At 53.8% G+C, this 18,766-nt stretch overlaps 1 protein-coding gene across 2 annotated transcripts in view; it reads left to right on the top strand.

Annotated features, from left to right (window-relative positions):
• LOC116938019 (uncharacterized) overlaps positions 1-18,766 on the top strand; it is a 151,445-nt gene that overhangs the window by 11,246 nt on the left and 121,433 nt on the right. For both annotated transcript variants that reach the window (XM_076057836.1, XM_076057835.1), the window contains exons 3-4: positions 2,104-2,150; positions 8,265-8,400. In XM_076057836.1, coding sequence (XP_075913951.1) covers positions 2,140-2,150; positions 8,265-8,400 — 147 coding nt within the window. In that variant the 5' untranslated portion in view covers positions 2,104-2,139. The remainder of the gene's footprint in view (positions 1-2,103; positions 2,151-8,264; positions 8,401-18,766) is intronic.

Here is an 18,766-nt window from a genome sequence, read left to right as displayed (position 1 = left end):
CACACACACACACAGACACACACACACACTAGACACACATACACACAGACACACACACACAGACACACACACAGACACACACACAGACACACAAACACACAGACACACACACAGACACATACAGACACACACACAGGCACACACACACAGACACACACACAGACACACACACACACAGACACACACAGACACACACACACACACAGAGACACACACACACACAGACACACACAGACACACACACAGACACACACAGACACACACAGAGACACACACACAGACACACACAGACACAGAGACACACAGACACACAGACACACACACACAGACACACAGAGACACAGACACACACAGACACACAGACACACACACACAGACACACACACACAGACACACACAGACACAGACACACACACACAGACACACACACACAGACACACAGAGACACAGACACACACAGTCACACACACACAGTCACACACACACAGATACACACACACACACAGACACACACACACACACAGACACATACACAGACACATACACACACACACAGACATAGACACACACACACACACAGACACACACACACACACAGACACACACACAGACACACAGACACACACAGACACATACACACACACATACACACACACACACAGACACACACACAGACACACACACACACACAGACACACACACACACAGACACACACACACACACAGAGACACACACACACACACAGACACACACAGACACACACAGAGACACACACAGACACACACAGACACAGAGACACACAGACACACACACACAGACACACAGAGACACAGACACACACAGACACACACACACACAGACACACACACACAGACACACACACACAGACACACACACAGACACAGACACACACACACAGAAACACACACACAGACACACAGACACACACACAGACACACACACACACAGACATAGACACACACACACACACAGACACACACACACACACAGACACACACACAGACACACAGACACACACAGACACATACACACACACATACACACACACACACAGACACACACACAGACACACACACACACACAGACACACACACACACAGACACACACACACACACAGAGACACACACACACACACAGACACACACAGACACACACAGAGACACACACAGACACACACAGACACAGAGACACACAGACACACACACACAGACACACAGAGACACAGACACACACAGACACACACACACACAGACACACACACACAGACACACACACACAGACACACACACAGACACACACACACACACACAGAAACACACACACAGACACACAGACACACACAGACACACACACACACAGACACACACACACAGACACACACACAGACACACACACACACACAGACACACACACACAGACACACACACACAGACACACACACACACAGACACAGTGTGAGTGAGTGGGTGAGTGAGTGAGTCGGTGAGTTATTCTAGTTAAGTGGTAGTTGAGTGGTAGTTAGGAGGTAGTTGAGTGGTAGTTAGGGGGTAGTTAAGTGGTAGTTAGGGAGTAGTTGAGTGGTAGTTAGGGGGGTAGTTAGGGGGGTAGTTGAGTGGTGGTTATGGGGTAGTTGAGTGGTAGTTAGGGGGTAGTTGAGTGGTAGTTAGGAGGTAGTTGAGTGGTGGTTAGGGGGTAGTTGAGTGGTAGTTGAGTGGTGGTTAGGGGGTAGTTGAGTGGTAGTTAGGAGGTAGTTGAGTGGTAGTTGAGTGGTAGTTAGGGGGTAGTTGAGTGGTAGTTAGGGGTAGTTGAGTGGTAGTTAGGTGGTAGTTGAGTGGTAGTTAGGGGGTAGTTGAGTGGTAGTTAGGGGGTAGTTGAGTGGGAGTTAGTGGGTAGTTGAGTGGTAGTTAGGAGGTAATTGAGTGGTAGTTAGGGGGTAGTTGAGTGGTAGTTAGGGGGTAGTTGAGTGCTAGTTAGTTGGTAGTTGAGTGGTAGTTAGGAGGTAATTGAGTGGTAGTTAGGGGGTAGTTGAGTGGTAGTTAGGGGGTAGTTCAGTGATGTTTGTGGATTTTTGTTGTTTCAGTGGCCAGGATTGACCCTCAAGTCTTGCAAAGAGGAGATGATGCACCGGTAACCAACTACCACTAACTAGCACTAACTAGTACCAATAACTAGCACTAACTAGTAGCACTAACTAGTACCACTAACTAGTACCACTAACTAGTAGCACTAACTAGTACCACTAACTAGTAGCACTAACTAGTACCACTAACTAGCACTAACTAGTACCACTAACTAGTACCAATAACTAGTATTAACTAGTCCTACTAACTACCACTAACTAGTACCACTAACTACTTCTAACTAGTACCACTAACTAGCACTAACTAGTACCACTCACTACTACTAACTAGCACTAACTAGTACCAATAACTAGTACCACTAACCAGTAGCACTAACTAGTACCACTAACTAGTACCAATAACTAGTACTAACTAGTAGCACTAACTAGTAGCACTAACTAGTAGCACTAACTAGTAGCACTAACTAGTACCACTAACTAGTACCACTAACTAGTACCACTAACTAGTAGCACTAACTAGTACCACTAACTAGTAGCACTAACTAGTAGCACTAACTAGTAGCACTAACTAGTAGCACTAACTAGTACCACTCACTACTACTAACTTGTACTGACTAGTACCACTAACTAGCACTAACTAGTACCACTAACTAGTACCACTAACTAGTACCACTGACTAGCACCATTAACTAGCACTAACTAGTAACAGTAACTACCACTAACTAGTACCACTAACTAGCACTAACTAGTACCACTAACTAGTACCACTAACTAGTGCCACTAACTAGTACCATTCACTACTACTAATTAGTACTGGCTAGTACCACTAACTAGTACCACTAACTAGCACTAACTAGTACCACTAACTAGTACCACTGACTAGTACCATTAACTAGCACTAACTAGTAGCACTAACTAGTAACAGTAACTACCACTAACTAGTACCACTAACTAGCACTAACTAGTACCACTAACTAGTACCACTAACTAGTACCACCAACTAGTACCATTCACTACTACTAATTAGTACTGGCTAGTACCACTAACTAGTACCACTGACTAGCACTAACTAGTACCACTGACTAGTACCATTAACTAGCACTAACTAGTAGCACTAACTAGTAACAGTAACTACCACTAACTAGTACCACTAACTAGCACTAACTAGTACCACTAACTAGTACCACTAACTAGTACCATTCACTACTACTAACTAGTACTGACTAGTACCACTAACTAGTACCACTAACTAGCACTAACTAGTACCACTGAATACTACTAACTAGTACTGAATAGTACCACTAACTAGTACCACTAACTAGTACCACTCACTACTTCTAACTAGTACTAACTAGTACCACAAACTACCACTAACTATCACTAACTAGTACTAACCAGTACTGACTAGTACCACTAACTACCACTAACTAGTACCACTAACTAGTACCAGCAACTACCACTAACTAGTACCACTATCTAGTACCACCAACTAGTACCATTCACTACTACTAATTAGTACTGGCTAGTACCACTAACTAGTACCACTGACTAGCACTAACTAGTACCACTGACTAGTACCATTAACTAGCACTAACTAGTAGCACTAACTAGTAACAGTAACTACCACTAACTAGTACCACTAACTAGCACTAACTAGTACCACTAACTAGTACCACTAACTAGTACCATTCACTACTACTAACTAGTACTGACTAGTACCACTAACTAGTACCACTAACTAGCACTAACTAGTACCACTGAATACTACTAACTAGTACTGAATAGTACCACTAACTAGTACCACTAACTAGTACCACTCACTACTTCTAACTAGTACTAACTAGTACCACAAACTACCACTAACTATCACTAACTAGTACTAACCAGTACTGACTAGTACCACTAACTACCACTAACTAGTACCACTAACTAGTACCAGCAACTACCACTAACTAGTACCACTATCTAGTACCATTAACTAGTACCACTAACTAGCACTAACTAGTACCACTAACTAGTACCACTAACTAGTAACATTACTCTCTCTCCATGTCTCTCTCTCTCTCCCCGTGTCTCTCTCTCTCCCCGTGTCTCTCTCCCTGTCTCTCTCCCCGTGTCTCTCTCCCCGTGTCTCTTTCTCCCCGTGTCTCTCTCTCCCCGTGTCTCTCTCTCCCCGTGTCTCTCTCTCCCCGTGTCTCTCTCCCCGTGTCTCTCTCCCCGTGTCTCTTTCTCCCCGTGTCTCTCTCTCCCCGTGTCTCTCTCTCCCCGTGTCTCTCTCTCTCCCCGTGTCTCTCTCTCCCCGTGTCTCTCTCTCTCCCCGTGTCTCTCTCTCTCTCTCCCCGTGTCTCTCTCTCCCCGTGTCTCTCTCTCCCCGTGTCTCTCTCTCCCCGTGTCTCTCTCTCACCGTGTCTCTCTCTCTCCCCGTGTCTCTCTCTCCCCGTGTCTCTCTGTCTCCCCGTGTCTCTCTCTCTCCCCGTGTCTCTCTCTCCCCGTGTGTCTCTCCCCGTGTCTCTCTCTCTCCCCGTGTCTCTCTCTCCCCGTGTCTCTCTCTCTCTCTCCCCGTGTCTCTCTCTCTCTCCCCGTGTCTCTCTCTCCCCGTGTCTCTCTCTCCCCGTGTCTCTCTCTCCCCGTGTCTCTCTCTCTCCCCGTGTCTCTCTCCCCGTGTCTCTCTCTCCCCGTGTCTCTCTCTCCCCGTGTCTCTCTCTCCCCGTGTCTCTCTCTCTCCCCGTGTCTCTCCCCGTGTCTCTCTCTCCCCATGTCTCTCTCTCTCCCCGTGTCTCTCTCTCTCCCCGTGTCTCTCTCTCTCTCCCCGTGTCTCTCTCTCACCGTGTCTCTCTCCCCGTGTCTCTCTCTCCCCGTGTCTCTCTCCCCGTCTCTCTCTCTCTCTCTCTCCCCGTGTCTCTTTCTCCCCGTGTCTCTCTCTCCCCGTGTCTCTCTCTCCCCGTGTCTCTCTCTCCCCGTGTCTCTCTCCCCGTGTCTCTCTCCCCGTGTCTCTTTCTCCCCGTGTCTCTCTCTCCCCGTGTCTCTCTCTCCCCGTGTCTCTCTCTCTCCCCGTGTCTCTCTCTCCCCGTGTCTCTCTCTCTCCCCGTGTCTCTCTCTCTCTCTCCCCGTGTCTCTCTCTCCCCGTGTCTCTCTCTCCCCGTGTCTCTCTCTCCCCGTGTCTCTCTCTCACCGTGTCTCTCTCTCTCCCCGTGTCTCTCTCTCCCCGTGTCTCTCTGTCTCCCCGTGTCTCTCTCTCTCCCCGTGTCTCTCTCTCCCCGTGTCTCTCTCCCCGTGTCTCTCTCTCTCCCCGTGTCTCTCTCTCCCCGTGTCTCTCTCTCTCTCTCCCCGTGTCTCTCTCTCTCTCTCCCCGTGTCTCTCTCTCTCTCCCCGTGTCTCTCTCTCCCCGTGTCTCTCTCTCCCCGTGTCTCTCTCTCCCCGTGTCTCTCTCTCTCCCCGTGTCTCTCTCCCCGTGTCTCTCTCTCCCCGTGTCTCTCCCCGTGTCTCTCTCTCCCCGTGTCTCTCTCTCTCCCCGTGTCTCTCCCCGTGTCTCTCTCTCCCCATGTCTCTCTCTCTCCCCGTGCCTCTCTCTCTCCCCGTGTCTCTCTCTCTCTCCCCGTGTCTCTCTCTCACCGTGTCTCTCTCCCCGTGTCTCTCTCTCCCCGTGTCTCTCTCCCCGTCTCTCTCTCTCTCTCTCTCTCCCCGTGTCTCTCTCTCCCCGTGTCTCTCCCCCCGTGTCTCTCTCTCCCCGTGTCTCTCTCTCCCCGTGTCTCCCCGTGTCTCTCTCTCCCCGTGTCTCTCTCTCTCCCCGTGTCTCTCTCTCTCCCCGTGTCTCTCTCTCTCCCCGTGTCTCTCTCTCTCCCCGTGTCTCTCTCTCTCCGTCTCTCTCTCCCCGTCTCTCTCTCCGTGTCTCTCTCCCCGTGTCTCTCTCTCTCTCTCCCCGTGTCTCTCTCTCTCTCCCCGTGTCTCTCTCTCTCCCCGTGTCTCTCTCTCCCCGTGTCTCTCTCTCTCCCCATGTCTCTCTCCCCGTGTCTCTCTTTCCCCGTGTCTCTCTCTCTCTCCCCGTGTCTCTCTCTCTCCCCGTGTCTCTCTCTCCCCGTGTCTCTCTCCCCGTGTCTCTCTCTCTCCCCGTGTCTCTCTCTCCCCGTGTCTCTCTCTCTCCCCGTGTCTCTCTCTCTCCCCGTGTCTCTCTCTCTCCGTCTCTCTCTCTCTCCCCGTCTCTCTCTCCGTGTCTCTCTCCCCGTGTCTCTCTCTCTCTCCCTGTGTCTCTCTCTCTCTCTCCCCGTGTCTCTCTCTCTCCCCGTGTCTCTCTCTCCCCGTGTCTCTCTCTACCCGTGTCTCTCTCTCACCGTGTCTCTCTCACCGTGTCTCTCTCTCCCCCCGTGTCTCTCTCTCCCCGTGTCTCTCTCTACCCGTGTCTCTCTCCCCGTGTCTCTCTCTCCCCGTGTCTCTCTCCGTGTCTCTCTCTCCCCGTGTCTCTCTCTCCCCGTGTGTCTCTCTCTCTCCCCGTGTCTCTCTCTCTCCGTGTCTCTCTCTCCCCGTGTCTCTCTCTCTCTCCCCGTGTCTCTCTCTCCCTGTGTTTCTCTCTCCGTGTCTCTCTCTCTCTCTCTGCCCGTGTCTCTCTCTCTCTCCCCCCGTGTCTCTCTCTCCCCGTGTCTCTCTCTCTCCCCGTGTCTCTCTCTCTCCCCGTGTCTCTCTCTACCCGTGTCTCTCTCCCCGTGTCTCTCTCTCCCCGTGTCTCTCTCCCCGTGTCTCTCTCCGTGTCTCTCTCTCCCCGTGTCTCTCTCTCCCCGTGTGTCTCTCTCTCTCCCCGTGTCTCTCTCTCTCCGTGTCTCTCTCTCCCCGTGTCTCTCTCTCTCTCCCCGTGTCTCTCTCTCCCCGTGTTTCTCTCTCCGTGTCTCTCTCTCTCTGCCCGTGTCTCTCTCTCTCTCCCCGTGTCTCTCTCTCCCCGTGTCTCTCTCCGTGTCTCTCTCTCCCCGTGTCTCTCTCTCCCCGTGTGTCTCTCTCTCTCCCAGTGTCTCTCTCTCCCCGTGTCTCTCTCTCCCCGTGTCTCTCTCTCCCCGTGTCTCTCTCTCTCCCCGTGTCTCTCTCTCTCCCCGTGTCTCTCTCCCCGTGTCTCTCTCTCCCCGTGTGTCTCTCTCTCACCGTATCTCTCTCCCCGTGTCTCTCTCCGTGTTTCTCTCTCTCCCCGTGTCTCTCTCTCCCCGTGTCTCTCTCTCCCCGTGTCTCTCTCTCCCCGTGTCTCTCTCTCCCCGTCTCTCTCTCTCCCCGTGTCTCTCCCTCTCCCCATGTCTCTCCCTGTGTCTCTCTCCCCGTGTCTCTCTCCCCGTGTCTCTCTCTCTCTCCCCGTGTCTCTCTCTCCCCGTGTCTCTCTCTCCCCGTGCCTCTCTCTCCCCGTGTATCTCTCCCCGTGTCTCTCTCTCTCCCCGTGTCTCTCTCTCTCCCCGTGTCTCTCTCTCCCCGTGTCTCTCTCCCCGTGTCTCTCTCTCTCCCCGTGTCTCTCTCTCTCTCCCCATGTCTCTCTCTCCCCGTGTCTCTCTCTCCCCGTGTCTCTCTCTCCCCGTCTCTCTCTCTCCCCGTGTCTCTGTCTCTCCCCGTGTCTCTCTCCCTCTCCCCGTGTCTCTCCCTGTGTCTCTCTCCCCGTGTCTCTCTCCCCGTGTCTCTCTCTCCCCGTGTCTCTCTCCGTGTCTCTCTCTCCCCGTGTCTCTCTCTCCCCGTGTGTCTCTCTCTCTCCCCGTATCTCTCTCTCTCCGTGTCTCTCTCTCCCCGTGTCTCTCTCTCTCCCCGTCTCTCTCTCTCCCCGTGTTTCTCTCTCCGTGTCTCTCTCTCTCTCTGCCCGTGTCTCTCTCTCTCTCTCTCCCCGTGTCTCTCTCTCCCCGTGTCTCTCTCTCTCCCCGTGTCTCTCTCTCTCCCCGTGTCTCTCTCTCCCCGTGTCTCTCTCTCCCCGTGTGTCTCTCTCCCCGTGTCTCTCCCTGTCTCTCTCTCTCCCCGTGTCTCTCTCTCTCCCCGTGTCTCTCTCTCTCTCCCCATGTCTCTCTCTCCCCGTGTCTCTCTCTCTCTCCCCGTGTCTCTCTCTCTCTCCCCGTGTCTCTCTCTCTCCCCGTGTCTCTCTCTCTCCGTGTCTCTCTCTCCCCGTGTCTCTCTCTCTCCCCGTGTCTCTCTCTCTCCCCGTGTCTCTCCAGGTTTGTACGTCGCCTGCTGCACTTTGTGACTCCATCTGCGTGTCTCTTCTCACGCGTGGACGTGGCGCTGGAGAGCGGACGCTCCATCTCCCTCTCCGCCCTGGACCTCACCGTGTTCCTACTGCACTCGGATGATGTGAGGGGAGAGAGAGACATGGGGAGAGAGAGAGAGAGACACGGGGAGAGAGAGAGAGACACGGGGAGAGAGAGAGAGACACGGGGAGAAAGAGAGACACGGGGAGAGAGAGAGAGACTCGGGGAGAGAGAGACACGGGGAGAGAGAGAGAGAGACACGGAGAGAGAGAGAGAGACACGGGGAGAGAGAGAGAGACACGGGGAGAGAGAGACACGGGGAGAGAGAGACACGGGGAGAGAGAGAGACACGGGGAGAGAGAGACACGGGGAGAGAGAGACACGGGGAGAGAGAGAGAGAGAGAGACTCAGGGAGAGAGAGACACGGGGAGAGAGAGAGAGAGACACGGAGAGAGACACGGGGAGAGAGACACGGGGAGAGAGAGACACGGGGAGAAAGAGACACGGTGAGAGAGAGACACGGGGAGAGAGAGAGAGAGACACGGGGAGAGAGAGAGACACGGGGAGAGAGAGAGAGAGAAACACGGGGAGAGAGAGAGACATGGGGAGAGAGAGAGACACGGGGAGAGAGAGACACGGGGAGAGAGAGAGAGAGACACGGGGAGAGAGAGAGACACGGGGAGAGAGAGACACGGGGAGAGAGAGAGAGACGGGGAGAGAGAGAGAGACACGGGGAGAGAGAGAGACGGGGAGAAAGAGAGAGAGACACGGGGAGAGAGAGACACGGGGAGAGAGAGACACGGGGAGAGAGAGAGACACGGGTAGAGAGAGATACGGGGAGAGAGACACGGAGAGAGAGAGACACGGGGAGAGAGAGAGAGAGACACGGGGAGAGAGAGACACGGGGAGAGAGAGGCACGGGGACAGAGAGACATGGGGAGAGAGAGACACGGGGAGAGAGAGACACGGGGAGAGAGAGACACGGGGAGAGAGAGACACGGGGAGAGAGAGACACGGGGAGAGAGAGACACGGGGAGAGAGAGAGACGGGGAGAGAGAGACACGGGGAGAGAGAGACACGGGGAGAGAGAGACACAGGGAGAGAGAGACACGGGGAGAGAGAGAGACACGGGGACAGAGAGAGAGACACGGGGAGAGAGAGAGAGAGACACGGGGAGAGAGAGAGAGAGACACGGGGAGAGAGAGAGACACGGGGAGAGAGAGACACGGAGAGAGAGACACGGGGAGAGAGAGAGACACGGGGAGAGAGAGATACGGGGAGAGAGACACGGAGAGAGAGAAACACGGGGAGAGAGAGACACGGGGAGAGAGAGACACGGGGAGAGAGAGGCACGGGGAGAGAGAGAGAGACACACGGGGAGATAGAGAGAGAGACACGGGGAGAGAGAGACAGACACAGGGAGAGACACGGGGAGAGAGAGACAGACACGGGGAGAGAGAGAGACACGGGGAGACACGGGGAGAGAGACACGGGGATAGAGAGACACGGGGAGAGAGAGAGAGAGAGACAGAGAGAGAGACACGGGGAGAGAGAGACACGGGGAGAGAGAGACACGGGGAGAGAGAGAGAGACACGGGGAGAGAGAGACACGGGGAGAGAGAGACACGGGGAGAGAGAGACACGGGGAGAGAGAGACACGGGGAGAGAGAGACACGGAGGGAGAGACACGGGGAGAGAGAGACACGGGGGGAGAGAGACACGGGGAGAGAGAGACACAGAGGGAGAGACACGGGGAGAGAGACACGGGGAGAGAGAGACACGGGGAGAGAGAGAGACACGGGGAGAGACACGGAGAGAGAGACACGGGGAGAGAGAGACACGGGGGGAGAGAGACACGGGGAGAGAGAGACACGGAGGGAGAGACACGGGGAGAGAGACACGGGGAGAGAGAGACACGGGGAGAGAGAGAGACATGGGCAGAGACATGGGGAGAGAGAGACACGGGGAGAGAGAGAGACACGGGGAGAGAGAGACACGGGGGGAGAGAGACACGGGGAGAGAGAGACATGGGGAGAGAGACACGGGGAGAGAGAGAGACACGGGGAGAGAGAGAGACACGGTGAGAGAGAGAGAGACACGGGGAGACAGAGAGACACGGGGAGAGAGAGACACGGGGGGAGAGAGACACGGGGAGAGAGAGACACGAGGAGAGAGACACGGGGAGAGAGAGACACGGGGAGAGCGAGAGACGGGGAGAGAGAGAGACACGGGGTGAAAGAGACACGGGGAGAGAGAGACACGGGGGGAGAGAGACACGGGGAGAGAGAGACACGGGGGGAGAGAGACACGGGGAGAGAGAGACACGGGGAGAGAGACACGGGGAGAGAGAGACACGGGGAGAGCGAGAGACGGGGAGAGAGAGAGACACGGGGTGAGAGAGACACGGGGAGAGAGAGACTCGGGGGGAGAGAGACACGGGGAGAGAGACACGGGGAGAGAGAGACACGGGGAGAGAGACACAGGGAGAGAGACACAGGGAGAGAGAGAGACACGTGGAGAGAGAGACAGACACAGGGAGAGACACGGGGAGAGAGAGACAGACACGGGGAGAGAGAGAGACACGGGGAGACACGGGGAGTGAGACACGGGGATAGAGAGACACGGGGAGAGAGAGAGACACAGAGAGAGAGACACGGGGAGAGAGAGACACGGGGAGAGAGAGACACGGGGAGAGAGAGACACGGGGAGAGAGAGACACGGGGAGAGAGAGACACGGGGAGAGAGAGACACGGGGAGAGAGAGACACGGAGGGAGAGACACGGGGAGAGAGACACGGGGAGAGAGACACGGGGAGAGAGAGAGAGACACGGGGAGAGACACGGAGAGAGAGAGACACGGGGAGAGAGAGACACGGGGAGAGAGAGACACGGGGAGAGAGAGAGACACGGGCAGAGACACGGGGAGAGAGAGACACGGGGAGAGAGAGAGACACGGGGAGAGAGAGACACGGGGGGAGAGAGACACGGGGAGAGAGAGACACGGGGAGAGAGAGAGAGACACGGGGAGAGAGAGACACGGGGAGAGAGAGAGAGACACGGGGAGAGAGAGACACGGGGAGAGAGAGACACGGGGAGAGAGAGACACGGAGGGAGAGACACGGGGAGAGAGACACGGGGAGAGAGACACGGGGAGAGAGAGAGAGACACGGGGAGAGACACGGAGAGAGAGAGACACGGGGAGAGAGAGACACGGGGAGAGAGAGAGACACGGGCAGAGACACGGGGAGAGAGAGACACGGGGAGAGAGAGAGACACGGGGAGAGAGAGACACGGGGAGAGAGAGAGAGACACGGGGAGAGAGAGACACGGGGAGAGAGAGAGAGACACGGGGAGAGAGAGACACGGGGAGAGCGAGAGACGGGGAGAGAGAGAGACACGGGGAGAGAGAGACACGGGGGGAGAGAGACACGGGGAGAGAGAGACACGGGGGGAGAGAGACACGGGGAGAGACAGACACGGGGGGAGAGAGACACGGGGAGAGAGAGACACGGGGGGAGAGAGACACGGGGAGAGAGACACGGGGAGAGAGAGACACGGGGAGAGAGAGACACGGGGAGAGAGACACGGGGAGAGAGAGACACGGGGAGAGAGACACAGGGAGAGAGAGACACGGGGAGAGAGACACGGGGGGAGAGAGACACGGGGAGAGAGACACGGGGAGAGAGACACGGGGGGAGAGAGACACGGGGAGAGAGACACGGGGAGAGAGAGACACGGGGAGAGAGACACGGGGAGAGAGAGGCACGGGGAGAAAGACACGGGGAGAGAGACACGGGGAGAGAGACACGGGGAGAGAGACACGGGGAGAGAGAGACACGGGGAGAGAGACACGGGGAGAGAGACACGGGGAGAGAGACACGGGGAGAGAGACACGGGGAGAGAGAGACACGGGGGGAGAGAGACACGGGGAGAGAGAGACACGGGGGGCGAGAGACACGGGGAGAGAGAGACACGGGGAGAGAGAGACACGGGGGGAGAGAGACACGGGGAGAGAGACACGGGGAGAGAGAGACACGGGGAGAGAGACACGGGGAGAGAGAGACACGGGGAGAGAGACACGAGCTTCTGAGTGAGTGTCTGAGTGAGTGAGTGTCTGAGTGAGTGTCTGAGTGAGTGACTGAGTGTCTGACTGAGTGTCTGTGTGTCTGACTGAGTGTCTGAGTGAGCGACTGACTGAGTGTCTGACTGAGTGTCTGAGTGAGTGTCTGACTGAGTGTCTGACTGAGTGTCTGAGTGAGTGTCTGAGTGTCTGACTGAGTGTCTGAGTGAATGACTGAGTGTCTGAGTGTCTGACTGAGTGACTGAGTGTCTGACTGAGCGACTGAGTGTCTGACTGAGTGTCTGACTGAGTGTCTGTGTGTCTGAGTGTCTGAGTGAATGACTGAGTGTCTGACTGAGTGTCTGTCTGAGTGCCTGACTGAGCGACTGAATGGCTGAGTGTCTGACTGAGTGTCTGAGTGTCTGAGTGAGTGTCTGAGTATCTGAGTGTCTGAGTGTCTGACTGAGTGTCTGAGTGAGTGTCTGAGTGTCTGAGTGAATGACTGAGTGTCTGACTGAGTGTCTGTCTGAGTGCCTGACTGAGCGACTGAATGTCTGAGTGTCTGACTGAGTGTCTGAGTGAGTGTCTGAGTATCTGAGTGTCTGAGTGTCTGACTGAGTGTCTGAGTGAGTGTCTGAGTATCTGAGTGACTGAGTGTCTGTCTGAGTGTCTGACTGAGTGTCTGAGTGTCACCTCCCCTTGTCCCGCAGGACGGGTCCGCCTACTTAGACGAGCTCCTCAAGGACATCGTCAAGTGGCTGTCTGAGTGTCTGAGTGTCTGACTGAGTGTCTGAGTGAGTGTCTGAGTGAGTGTCTGAGTGTCTGAGTGTCTGAATGAATGACTGAGTGTCTGACTGAGTGTGTGAGTGTCTGAGTGAGTGTCTGAGTGCCTGACTGAGCAACTGAGTGTCTGAATGAATGACTGAGTGTCTGACTGAGTGTCTGAGTGTCTGAGTGAGTGTCTGAGTGTCTGAGTGTCTGAGTGAATGACTGAGTGTCTGACTGAGTGTCTGAGTGTCTGACTGAGTGTCTGAGTGTCTGAGTGAATGACTGAGTGTCTGTGTGTCTGAGTGTCTGAGTGAATGACTGAGTGTCTGACTGAGTGTCTGAGTGTCTGAGTGTCTGACTGAGTGTCTGAGTGAGTGTCTGTGTGTCTGAGTGTCTGAGTGAATGACTGAGTGTCTGACTGAGTGTCTGTCTGAGTGCCTGACTGAGTGTCTGTGTGTCTGAGTGTCTGAGTGAATGACTGAATGTCTGAGTGTCTGACTGAGTGTGTGACTGAGTGTCTGAGTATCTGAGTGTCTGAGTGTCTGACTGAGTGTCTGAGTGAGTGTCTGTGTGTCTGAGTGAATGACTGAGTGTCTGACTGAGTGTCTGTCTGAGTGCCTGACTGAGTGTCTGTGTGTCTGAGTGTCTGAGTGAATGACTGAATGTCTGAGTGTCTGACTGAGTGTCTGTGTGTCTGAGTGTCTGAGTGTCTGTGTGTCTGACTGAGTGTCTGAGTGTCTGACTGAGTGTCTGACTGAGTGTCTGTGTGTCTGAGTGTCTGAGTGTCTGAGTGTCTGACTGAGTGTCTGAGTGTCTGAGTGTCTGACTGAGTGTCTGAGTGTCTGACTGAGCGACTGACTGTCTGAGTGTCTGACTGAGTGTCTGAGTGTCTGAGTGTCTGACTGAGTGTGTGAGTGCCTGACTGAGTGACTGTCTGAGTGCCTGACTGTCTGAGTGTCTGAGTGAGTGTCTGAGTATCTGAGTGAATGACTGAGTGTCTGACTCGGTGAGTGAGTGTCTGAGTGCCTGACCGAGCGACTGAATGTCTGAGTGTCTGACTGAGTGTCTGAGTGTCACCTCCCCTTGTCCCGCAGGACGGGTCCACCTACTTAGACGAGCTCCTCAAGGACATCGTGAAGTGTCTGTCTGTGTGTCTGAGTGAATGACTGAGTGTCTGAGTGTCTGACTGACTGTCTGAGTGAGTGTCTGTGTGTCTGAGTGTCTGAGTGAATGACTGAGTGTCTGACTGAGTGTCTGTCTGAGTGCCTGACTGAGCGACTGACTGTCTGAGTGTCTGACTGAGTGTGTGAGTGTCTGAGTGAGTGTCTGAGTGGGTGTCTGTGTGTCTGAGTGTCTGAGTGAATGACTGAGTGTCTGACTCAGTGTCTGTCTGAGTGCCTGACTGAGCGACTGAATGTCTGAGTGTCTGACTGAGTGTCTGAGTGAGTGTCTGTGTGTCTGAGTGTCTGAGTGAATGACTGAATCTCTGAGTGTCTGACTGAGTGTGTGAGTGCCTGACTGAGTGAGTGTCTGAGTATCTGTGTGTCTGAGTGAATGACTAAGTGTCTGAGTGAGTGTCTGAGTGTCTGAGTGAATGACTGACTGTCTGACTGACTGAGTGTCTGTCTGAGTGCCTGACTGAGCGACTGACTGTCTGAGTGTCTGACTGAGTGTGTGAGTGTCTGAGTGAGTGTCTGAGTGGGTGTCTGTGTGTCTGAGTGTCTGAGTGAATGACTGAGTGTCTGACTCAGTGTCTGTCTGAGTGCCTGACTGAGCGACTGAATGTCTGAGTGTCTGACTGAGTGTCTGAGTGAGTGTCTGTGTGTCTGAGTGTCTGAGTGAATGACTGAATCTCTGAGTGTCTGACTGAGTGTGTGAGTGCCTGACTGAGTGAGTGTCTGAGTATCTGTGTGTCTGAGTGAATGACTGAGTGTCTGAGTGAGTGTCTGAGTGTCTGAGTGAATGACTGACTGTCTGACTGACTGAGTGTCTGTCTGAGTGCCTGACTGAGCGACTGACTGTCTGAGTGTCTGACTGAGTGTCTGAGTGTCACCTCCCCTTGTCCCGCAGGACGGGTCCGCCTACTTAGACGAGCTCCTCAAGGACATCGTAAAGTGGCTGTCTGAGTGGCTGTCTGAGTGTCTGAGTGAGTGTCTGAGTGTCTGAGTGTCTGAGTGAGTGTCTGAGTGAGTGTCTGAGTGTCTGAGTGAGTGTCTGACTGAGTGACTGAGTGTCTGAGTGAGTGTCTGAGTGTCTGAGTGTCTGAGTGTCTGAGTGAATGACTGAGTGTCTGAGTGAGTGTCTGAGTGTCTGAGTGTCTGAGTGTCTGACTGAGTGTCTGAGTGAGTGTCTGAGTGTCTGAGTGTCTGAGTGTCTGACTGAGTGTCTGAGTGAGTGTCTGAGTGTCTGAGTGTCTGAGTGTCTGAGTGAATGACTGAGTGTCTGAGTGAGTGTCTGAGTGTCTGAGTGTCTGAGTGTCTGACTGAGTGTCTGAGTGAGTGTCTGAGTGTCTGAGTGTCTGAGTGTCTGACTGAGTGTCTGAGTGAGTGTCTGAGTGTCTGAGTGTCTGAGTGTCTGAGTGAATGACTGAGTGTCTGAGTGAGTGTCTGAGTGTCTGAGTGTCTGAGTGTCTGACTGAGTGTCTGAGTGAGTGTCTGTGTGTCTGTGTGTCTGAGTGAATGACTGAGTGAGTGTCTGAGTGTCTGAGTGAATGACTGAGCGACTGACTGAGTGTCTGAGTGAGTGTCTGACTGAGCGACTGACTGTCTGAGTGTCTGACTGAGTGTGTGAGTGTCTGAGTGAGTGTCTGAGTGTCTGAGTGTCTGAGTGGGTGTCTGTGTGTCTGAGTGTCTGAGTGAATGACTGACTGTCTGACTGAGTGTCTGTCTGAGTGCCTGACCGAGCGACTGAGTGTGTGAGTGTCTGACTGAGTGTCTGTCTGTCTGAGTGTCTGACTGAGTGTCTGAGTGTCACCTCCCCTTGTCCCGCAGGACGGGTCCGCCTACTTAGACGAGCTCCTCAAGGACATCGTCAAGTGGCTATCTGAGTGTCTGAGTGTCTGACTGAGTGTCTGAGTGTCTGACTGAGTGTCTGAGTGAGTGTCTGAGTGTCTGAGTGTCTGAGTGTCTGACTGAGTGTCTGACTCAGTGAGTGAGTGTCTGAGTGCCTGACCGAGCGACTGACTGTCTGAGTGTCTGTCTGAGTGTCTGACTGAGTGTCTGAGTGAGTGTCTGTGTGTCTAAGTGTCTGAGTGAATGACTGAGTGTCTGAGTGAGTGTCTGTGTGTCTGAGTGTCTGAGTGAATGACTGAGTGTCTGAGTGAGTGTCTGTGTGTCTGAGTGTGTGAGTGTCTGACTGAGTGTCTGACTGAGTGTCTGAGTGTCACCTCCCCTTGTCCCGCAGGACGGGTCCGCCTACTTAGACGAGCTCCTCAAGGACATCGTCAAGTGGCTGTCTGAGTGTCTGAGTGTCTGTCTGAGTGTCTGAGTGTCTGACTGAGTGTCTGAGCGAGTGTCTGAGTGTCTGAGTGTCTGAGTGAATGACTGAGTGTCTGACTGAGTGTCTGTCTGAGTGCCTGACTGAGCGACTGAATGTCTGAGTGTCTGACTGAGTGTCTGAGTGAGTGTCTGTGTGTCTGAGTGTCTGAGTGAATGACTGAGTGTCTGACTGAGTGTCTGTCTGAGTGCCTGACTGAGCGACTGAATGTCTGAGTGTCTGAGTGAGTGTCTGAGTGTCTGAGTGTCTGAGTGAGTGTCTGAGTGAGTGTCTGAGTGTCTGAGTGAGTGTCTGACTGAGTGACTGAGTGTCTGAGTGAGTGTCTGAGTGTCTGAGTGTCTGAGTGTCTGAGTGAATGACTGAGTGTCTGAGTGAGTGTCTGAGTGTCTGAGTGTCTGAGTGTCTGACTGAGTGTCTGAGTGAGTGTCTGAGTGTCTGAGTGTCTGAGTGTCTGACTGAGTGTCTGAGTGAGTGTCTGAGTGTCTGAGTGTCTGAGTGTCTGAGTGAATGACTGAGTGTCTGAGTGAGTGTCTGAGTGTCTGAGTGTCTGAGTGTCTGACTGAGTGTCTGAGTGAGTGTCTGAGTGTCTGAGTGTCTGAGTGTCTGACTGAGTGTCTGAGTGAGTGTCTGAGTGTCTGAGTGTCTGAGTGTCTGAGTGAATGACTGAGTGTCTGAGTGAGTGTCTGAGTGTCTGAGTGTCTGAGTGTCTGACTGAGTGTCTGAGTGAGTGTCTGTGTGTCTGTGTGTCTGAGTGAATGACTGAGTGAGTGTCTGAGTGTCTGAGTGAATGACTGAGCGACTGACTGAGTGTCTGAGTGAGTGTCTGACTGAGCGACTGACTGTCTGAGTGTCTGACTGAGTGTGTGAGTGTCTGAGTGAGTGTCTGAGTGTCTGAGTGTCTGAGTGGGTGTCTGTGTGTCTGAGTGTCTGAGTGAATGACTGACTGTCTGACTGAGTGTCTGTCTGAGTGCCTGACCGAGCGACTGAATGTCTGAGTGTCTGACTGAGTGTCTGAGTGTCACCTCCCCTTGTCCCGCAGGACGGGTCCGCCTACTTAGACGAGCTCCTCAAGGACATCGTCAAGTGGCTATCTGAGTGTCTGAGTGTCTGACTGAGTGTCTGAGTGTCTGAGTGCCTGACTGAGCGACTGACTGTCTGAGTGTCTGACTGAGTGTCTGAGTGTCACCTCCCCTTGTCCCGCAGGACGGGTCCGCCTACTTAGACGAGCTCCTCAAGGACATCGTCAAGTGGCTATCTGAGTGTCTGAGTGTCTGACTGAGTGTCTGAGTGTCTGACTGAGTGTCTGAGTGAGTGTCTGAGTGTCTGAGTGTCTGAGTGTCTGACTGAGTGTCTGACTCAGTGAGTGAGTGTCTGAGTGCCTGACCGAGCGACTGACTGTCTGAGTGTCTGTCTGAGTGTCTGACTGAGTGTCTGAGTGAGTGTCTGTGTGTCTAAGTGTCTGAGTGAATGACTGAGTGTCTGAGTGAGTGTCTGTGTGTCTGAGTGTCTGAGTGAATGACTGAGTGTCTGAGTGAGTGTCTGTGTGTCTGAGTGTGTGAGTGTCTGACTGAGTGTCTGACTGAGTGTCTGAGTGTCACCTCCCCTTGTCCCGCAGGACGGGTCCGCCTACTTAGACGAGCTCCTCAAGGACATCGTCAAGTGGCTGTCTGAGTGTCTGAGTGTCTGACTGAGTGTCTGAGTGTCTGAGTGAGTGTCTGAGCGAGTGTCTGAGTGTCTGAGTGTCTGAGTGAATGACTGAGTGTCTGACTGAGTGTCTGTCTGAGTGCCTGACTGAGCGACTGAATGTCTGAGTGTCTGACTGAGTGTCTGAGTGAGTGTCTGTGTGTCTGAGTGTCTGAGTGAATGACTGAGTGTCTGACTGAGTGTCTGTCTGAGTGCCTGACTGAGCGACTGAATGTCTGAGTGTCTGACTGAGTGTCTGAGTGAGTGTCTGTGTGTCTGAGTGTCTGAGTGAATGACTGAATGTCTGAGTGTCTGACTGAGTGTGTGACTGAGTGTCTGAGTATCTGAGTGTCTGAGTGAATGACTGAGTGTCTGACTCAGTGAGTGAGTGTCTGAGTGCCTGACCGAGCGACTGACTGTCTGAGTGTCTGTCTGAGTGTCTGACTGAGTGTCTGAGTGTCACC

This window comes from Petromyzon marinus, chromosome 85 (genome assembly GCF_048934315.1).
Source record: "Petromyzon marinus isolate PM22_M1 ecotype Great Lakes invasive population chromosome 85, UKy_Petmar_22M1.pri1.0, whole genome shotgun sequence".
Lineage (NCBI taxonomy): Eukaryota > Metazoa > Chordata > Hyperoartia > Petromyzontiformes > Petromyzontidae > Petromyzon > Petromyzon marinus.
The sequence above is the reverse complement of the archived record's forward strand: the minus strand, read 5'-3'. Positions and strand labels throughout refer to the sequence as shown.